The sequence below is a fragment of the Rissa tridactyla genome, chromosome 2 (genome assembly GCF_028500815.1).
Source record: "Rissa tridactyla isolate bRisTri1 chromosome 2, bRisTri1.patW.cur.20221130, whole genome shotgun sequence".
In the NCBI taxonomy this organism is placed as follows: Eukaryota; Metazoa; Chordata; class Aves; order Charadriiformes; family Laridae; genus Rissa; species Rissa tridactyla.
Window position 1 is genome coordinate 131,967,187 of NC_071467.1, and position 8,252 is coordinate 131,975,438.

Genomic DNA, 8,252 nt, shown 5'->3' on the forward strand with positions numbered 1-8,252 from the left:
AAAAAAAGAGAGACAGAGAAATCACCTACTCTGAAAGAAGGGCTATTACCAATGCACTCGAAGGACAGATGAGGCTTTCTTACTTCCCGCATGCATTTGTTTATGTACGTACATACAACCACTCTTCATGAATCATTACTGGTCCAGTATCTTTTCCCTCCCCACCTACCACATCCCACTCTAAAACAACATCTTGCGGAACAGTCTCAGAGAATGAAAAGGGGAAGCATTGTCCCTTGAGACTATGCAGAACTGTGCTTATTCTCCCATCATACTTCATTTTTTCCAGCAGCTTTCTGAAGGAAGCACCAGATCTTTGAACCCAACCTTTTCTGCTGTCAGCCAGGGCCAGAAGGATTACATACAGTGAAGAAACAAGGAGGAAATGAATGTGAATAGTGTCTAAAACAACAAGGGAAAGCTGCACACAAAAGCCAGTGACTGATTAAAATGCATTCTTTTCTCACAGGAGCTGCTAATTAGTTTACTAATACCATTCTCATCTACTTTAACAATTTAATGGTCTCCTGTCACATAAAAAATGGGCAGAATCCTTCACACCCTCTCCACCTGGGGGAGTTCACCTGAAAGAAACTGTTCCCTTTACACTGTATTATCTCTACATGTGGCTCCCAGGTCAGAACTCGCACCTGGTTGACCCCTTAGTCTCAGCCCCACACCCTTAGCTCAGCTGGAATGGCAAACCAATGCTCCAGCGTCTAAAAGTCTAGTGGCCCTTATCTTGGGCATGGGATTACTCCTGATCCCTGAACTCATTCCGCAGAGTTTGGAGAGCTCACGGGAGAAAATCCAGCACCTCACTGATGCAGGTACACTATTTATCTGGAATGAATATGGAGAATGATGGCAGGTGGGTGGGCATTGAAGCAGGGCTAAAAGAGCAGTATTTCACAGGAATTACCAGGCAGGATCGAAAACACTGCCTATCTAGTCCACTGTTTGCCAGACGGTTCACTGGAAAGTATGAGAGTCTAGTAGTAGACATTATGCAACATCTCTTCTCTTTACATCATCCTCTTCTCAACAAGGCTCCAAATTCCCTCTAAAGTTTCTTACTCTTGTCACCTTCAAGGAGATAACCGCAACACGCTGTCCTCCTACCCTAGATGATCCCTAGTAATTAGAGGAGTTGAGGGAGACAGGGACCATGTATCTATTGGGAATGGAGACAAGACAGTCCAAGCTTGGAGAACAGGGGCTTGCTTCTTCTCCTGCTATTGGATAAGGATTAAATTCTGGGAGAAGGAAAGAAGGAGAAGTTATTTCTACCACGGAGATCATTCACTGGAATTTGTTTTTCTTCTTTTTTTTTTTTCACTTTAAGTGGCTCTAGTAAACAATTTAGGTGATAGGTTTAGTGTCTCCTGGTATCTTGGTCAAGTTAGAGGTGCAGACATGTCAGGGCAGTTTCCAACATACAACCTGTGGTTCTCATGAGTCAAAAGGAGGTTTGAGTATCTTCTTAGCTCTAATACAAAGCTGCTTAAGGCCTCCAGGGTCTCAGTTTTGGAGAATCTAAGGCAGAAATGACTCCGTGCGTGCCACACAACTTAAAACCCATAACAGCCAACTTAATTCTAAAATGAGGTTATTTGCAAATCCTTCAGCTACACAGCACAGTAAAGACAGTAACATACTGTCAACAGATAAACAGTCATAGAATCATAGAATGGTTTGGGTTGGAAGGGACCTTAAAGATCATCTAGTTCCAACTCCCCTGCCACAGGCAGGGACACCTCCCACTAGACCAGGTTGCTCAAAGCCCCATCCAGCCTGGTCTTGAACACTTCCAGCCGTGGGGCATCCACAACTCTGGGCAATCTGTTCCAGTGCCTCACCACCCTCACAGTAAAGAATTTTTTCCTGATAGCCAATCTAAATCTAATCTCCTTCAGTCCATACTATCCATGCTGCCCACAGCATAAAACATGCTCTCTCGGGACAACTTTGCCGCTGCTGTGATGGACTGGACATTTTACAATCCTGATGTTAAATCACAAAGTATCTTGTCTAGGGTCCAGTTTTTCAGTATGAATATTTACCACGTGCAATCAGATTTCTCCGTATGCAGCTGATTTTAAGTATTAGCATATGAGATTTAGTCAATCATTTCAAGAACTTAAGAACAGCAAATGGAAGAACAACACAATATGCTTTTTTTATGGCATTCTGGCTCACCAGCCTTTCTAGCAACTAATTCAATGTGTGTTTTAAGGGCACATTTAGTGTAAAGCCTGTATCCCATTCTGGAACAGAACACACATGGGCAGCCCAGTGCTTTCACCACGTGCAGAAAAGTGGCAAATGTCTTTTTAAAAACCATTGCTGGAAATTTGCCCTTAAGAATATAGATCTAACATAATCTTTGAAACTTCTAAAAACTTAACTGATGGGTAAGGTTTTAAAAGCATGTTCCTGATTCAGTCTGAACATGAATTCACGTGTTCAATTTAGAGCATAGACACTGTGTACGTCAATAGATCTCATTGATGCATAACATGTCTTATGACCTGATCAACCACTTCAATAGTTAGATAGTTAGCCCTTGATTTCAATGGGCCAAATGTCCCTGGTTGTACAGCACTATAAACAAGCATTATATGGTCCAAAAGGACCATTTAAGCAGAAGAATCCTTCTAAGGACACTGATACAAAAGAAAGAAACAAGGTGGTTTTGTCTACTAGTGGATGGAACATTGAGGCTGTTTTAAGTCCCTACTGTTATGGCTCTCAAATTTAGCTAATTAAGACATGTTTCACCAGAAGAAAATATTTGTAAAGTCGGCGTGTCCCTAACAAGAAGCTATGTTGGTTAAAAAGGTTCACAAAAGAAATTCCCAACATTCTTCAAATATATTCAAATTACTTCCCTAATTAATATGAAGAATTGAAGCTTTTGAGACTGATGTCATAGGAAACAAAATCTTTTTGTTTTCTGATCATATAAAATGATGGCAGTTTTCTTTTCTGTACAGATTCTGAGCTCTCTAAGTAAACTTAATTTGAGAAAAATGAAAGTAATTTCAACCAAGGAGTTTATTCTATTTGCTTTAGCTACAGTAGTCTTTCTAACATCAAATAGTATGTGCCTAGATGAACTGATGAAGTCCAGTCTGCAGAGCAGAGAAGACGATGATGATAAATATTACGAGGTAAGATCTCTATTACTGTGGCATTTTGGGGGGGAACTGTGGGTCAGATCCTGAGCACTTTCAGTTTTTTGGCAAAGGCTCTCCTAACCTCATTGCACAGTATTCAGCATTACAGCACTAGCAGTATGAAAAAGGCTCGTTGAAAGAATTTTCAGGAAATTCACCTGCTCAGACACACATACTGTGTAAGTCAATTCATCAGTTTTCTTGCAATACAGCCTTGCAATCAGGTTGAGCCTTTTTCTAAAACGTTTCTTACTTACACAGTGGGGCCTCAATTAACATTCCTGTCAGGCATTCTATGCACATAATATAACAGATACATTATTAATCCAAAATTAATAAAGGCATGCTTGTAATACTCAAAGAATAATGATAAACAGAGAACATTATACATCTAATATAGTTAATGGTCTTAAAATTCTACTCTGGAAATTGACTATAAAAATATCTTTGCAGGGTTGCACATTTATTATGTCTCAATAGATGCCAAATCAAATTTGCACAGTTCCTCTGTATTATTTTTCTTGTCTGCCCTGCAAGTACTCCCTGGGAAATAACAGCCAACCTCTCTTTTTGACTCATCATCATTGGTATAATAAAGATTCTTCAAACCAAAATACAACTTTAATTATGCTAGTGAAATCCTCTGGCCTTCAGTTCACTGTCTTTTATATAGTTCAGAACAGGTGTGCAGGTGCAATCAGAGGGATAGTTTATTTATTATTTTGATCATGGAGCATGAACTAAAATGGTTCGTTCCCCTTCTCTCCCAGTAGATGGAGAAGCCCCTGGGAAAGTCACCAAATGGGTATAAGGAACTGAAATTAGGATTAATAGCATTTGTGTCCTTAACTGAAATTAAATAACACATTTGTACATATTTGCTGTTAAGACTTGGAAACTTATTTTTGTCACAAAAATAAGTGATTTTCAATCTGCCCAGGGAAGAAACACTGCTATATAGGAAAAGGTCATGTTGATATTGCTATTTTTCAGGCAACAGCTGCCCTTTACATCAAGAGACAGGTAATATACTAGGCTCAGTTCTTCACTGTATGCCAGCATAGAAAAAAAAAGGAGATTTTGTGCTGGTTGCACAAAAATTAGGAGCCCAGGAACTCCTAATGCATCTTGTGTACTAGTGGAGGCCTAAAGCAACTTAAAGCTCAGGGCAATCTCTATGCTGCAACACCAGAACAGGCATGATGCAGACATGACCCAAACACTTTCCATTAATTTCTCTGGCTGTTAGCCCAGCAGGATATTGGGTCAAAAGCATCCACCTAGTGCTTAGGAAGCAATGAGCTACACCTTCTGGTAGCTTGGCCCATCCTCCTCTTCATCCAGACCAGATAAGTAAGAGGCTAGGTCTGCGTCAAGTCACTAAATATAGTCAGCATCTTCCCCTCCAGACAGCTTCCATTGGTGATATTAGCAAATATGGACCTGAAAATTACTCCTGTCCACACTTAACTCATGGCACAAGTACCGACACCTATGCCCAGAAATATTTCCAACTGACACCATTTGAATAGTTGTGGATACTGATATGGAGATGTGCTTTTGTGGCCAGTGTACTGAAAAGGTAAGCAGGATAATATCTGCTTATGAAGTAAGCCATATGAAGTAGCTCACACTGCAATGGAGCTTAGCCATTATAACTAAAAAGCATTAAATGTCCAGAAAAGAGTGTTACCCAACAGCTTTTTAAGGAGATATGAAAATTAATACTTTGTGTGGTTGGTAGCTGAAGTAATGCCCTATAAAATGATAGCATCTTTTTTTAATTATTTTTTCTTTAGATTAAAGATAATATCTTGGAAGAAAAGCAGAGGAGTCTCAATTTTGAAGAAATGAAAGACTGGGGATCAAAAAATATCATTAAAATGAACCCTCCTACAGTAAACAAGATGTCAAATTCAGTTGCTAATTTACCTCTTAGGTTTGGAAGAAATTATCCAGAAGAAAGAAGCATTAAACCAATTGCTAATTTGCCTCTGAGATTTGGGAGAGCTTTTGCAGTGAACATACCTAGGCGTGTTCCAAAAGTATCACATAGGCTTGGGAGATCTCCACTTGTTAAAAGTTCCGGTCAGTCACTTCTAAATTTGCCACAGAGATTTGGGAAGTCATTGTCGACCAGTCTGTCTCAAGATGTTCAGGAATTTGAACCAGGTAATACGATGCAAGCGTTCAAGCCATATATTAAAATGCATATTAAAGAAGGTTAGCAATGATCAAATACAACCACACTTCCTCAAGGGATATTCCCTAAGCGTTTCAGTATGAGTCCAGTTTGCCGAAAGAAAGATTTGCAGTTCATCAAATCAAAAAGTTTCATCACAATAACTAGTAGAGAATCTTTTTATGAAATCTCTTCTAATGAGAAGATGCCAAATAGCCAAACCCGAAAATGTTCATATGACAAGATGCGATTTGACAACACTTTTTTAGATCAGGTTTCATTTTGAAAAGTTTAAAGCTTTGGCAAAAAAGATTTAGACTCATTAAAATATCCCATTTCAGTACTATAAAACGACCAAACAAAACTACCCAAAAATTACTCTTGCATTTTCTAAATTTATGCAAATTAGAGTTAACAAAAAGACAACATTTCAAGCTGAATTGCAGGGTTTTGAAAATGCTAGTTTTTTTCTCATCCAAACCTTTTTTCTTTCAGATTGTCTTACTGAGAAAATGTTTGAGATTTTGATTTTTCACTCCAAGTTAAGATGAAAATTTTTTTTGACATCTCAGAAATTTTTTCAGGATAGGAAAAATATTTCCATCCCTTACTAAGAATAATTTTAACCAGCTCTTCAATAACAGTCTTTCTTATCATATCTGCTGCTTTATCTGAACTGTCCATATGTTTTGGAACCAAGTTTCAGTTGGCGACCCCTGACTTGCATCTGACACATGCGTAAAGTAGAAGTTCAGGCCAGGAAAGATAACTGACATATCAGAAGCCAAGATTCTTTCTTATTTAATTTGATTCCTTTCATTCCTTTCTCTCTGTCTCACCTGATTGTAACAGATTATGTTTTATTTGTCTGATATTTTTAGGGATGTGAATTCTGTTACATTAATACTGCAATGAAATCATGAAGACAGAAATTGAGAGTCTTGGAAAAGCTGCAATGTGTTTTCAGAACTAAAGGTCATGAAAAGGAAACATGAGAACTGAAATGTAAACCAGTCTTCATGTTATGAATAATGTATTTATTCTGCACAAACCCTGATGTATAAGGCAATGATAATTGTAGTGATTGTTGTAGTAGTTTACTTCAGTGGCAGTATAGCATAAATTCTATTTACTTCCGTGCGACTTATGTCCTGTTGGTTGTAAAACCTAATTTCAGAACAATGGCTGTATAATTGAAAGCATTTTAAGCAAAATTAAAAGAAGCATAGTATGAATAAAGAAGCATAGTACAAATAAAAAGAAGCCTATGGTCTGAATTACAAACAGAAGCAGAATCAAAACCACTGGTACCCTTTGTGTCATATGCAGCTAAAGAAAATCAAGTAAAATGTAGAGAAAGCACTTTTCCTGTTGGTTATAAGTTATATTAGATATAAATCTGAAAGGTGACTTGTCAAGAATTTGTCACAAATAAAACTTAGCTTCTTGGACCCCCACAGAGGAATAACACCTAACCAAAGTCATATTCTAATGCAATTATCTTGGGTTTTATATCTGAGATAATGCCCTCCCTAATGTCCTACAAGTTGTGCCCTGTGGGTGTCCCGAGTCCTCTGTTAATGTGAATGACATTACAGCTACCAGATATACACACAGAAGGGGCTAATCCATTATAAACCCGTATTTCCATTTCATATTTCTTATGAAAACCATTCCCTTCTAAGTGGAATACTGTGTGTTTAAGCTTCCTCCAAAACTGAGTTTTCAGTAAGCTTTGAAGATAAGCTGAATTTGCATCAGTTACAGGGAAGTCAAATCTGGTGGACTATGGAATCTAAGGGATTCTTACTTCTGGCCATCATATACTGCATTACCTTGACACCAGGTCTGGCCAATAGTGGGGCTAGGCATCCCTAAAAAAACATACCACATGTACACACACACACATATACAGCCACAGCTGACTACCAGCAGACGAGAAAGCAGCACCTTTCCAGTCTCCATATACACACCAAGACGACTCACGTAAACATACAAATGGGCTGATCCTCTTCTCACTCCCAGGCTAGTCAGACTGAAAGCTTGCTAGCAGATCTCCCACCCCAAAACACACAAACAGGTCCCTCCAGTAGCTGTTTCAGACTGGTAGTCTCTCCAGCAGCTGGCTTTCAGACCCTTGGTCCCTCCACTGTCCCATCCTATGGTCTCTGGTAGCTGGCTCCCACACCTCTTCTCCTGCTCACCGGTTACTCCAGCTTTAAATTCCTATTATAATCACACACACAGATGGGTCCCTTCATCAGCAGTTCTTAGATGCAGATGCTCGATCTGTTCAATAGCTGGTATCCAGACAATCAGTCTCTCCAGTTGCTAGCCCTTCAATCCTCAGTCTCTATCTCCAGTTGCTGGCACTCAAACCACTCACTGTCCTCACCAGATAGCCTGGCTTGAAATTTGCCAGCAGATCATGCACACATGCACATAGAATAGGGAGCACACTCACATAGGAAAACATTCAATTATTTAGTTTAACAAGAAGATAGGACACACTGTGATGATCACGCACAAGGCATAGCCTGACAACAAATACTGACAGCAGCTTGACTGCATGCAGACGACCTCTTTTATCCCCCTCTTTATTTTCCCATGCTTCTTCATCCCCCATCTATCTTGATGCCTGCCTTTGACTGTCTTTGGCTGTCCCCTAAACATCCCAAAATAAGTTTAGCACTTTCCCACATCCCTTAAAACATCCCATAATAACTTTTATGTGATCCTACAAGCCCTCTCAAATATCCCATTGTGAGTTTGCTCTTTCCCATGAGATCCATGATAACCAGTTACAGAGCTCTGGCTGAACCTCCTGAATGCGTTGGGTAGTTCCTTTAAGGTCCCATCAATCAGTGATCTAAGAGTTCTGCTCTTTGTTA

The 8,252-nt window shown here is 39.3% G+C and overlaps 1 protein-coding gene across 1 annotated transcript; it reads left to right on the forward strand.

Annotated features, from left to right (window-relative positions):
• The first annotated feature begins 3,032 nt into the window (after nt 1-3,032).
• Nucleotides 3,033-5,407, forward strand: NPVF (neuropeptide VF precursor). The gene is made up of 2 exons (XM_054190590.1): nt 3,033-3,173; nt 4,979-5,407. Exons 1-2 carry the CDS (start codon nt 3,033-3,035, stop codon nt 5,405-5,407), a joined length of 570 nt encoding a protein of 189 aa, XP_054046565.1.
• Nucleotides 5,408-8,252: the final 2,845 nt, after the last annotated feature.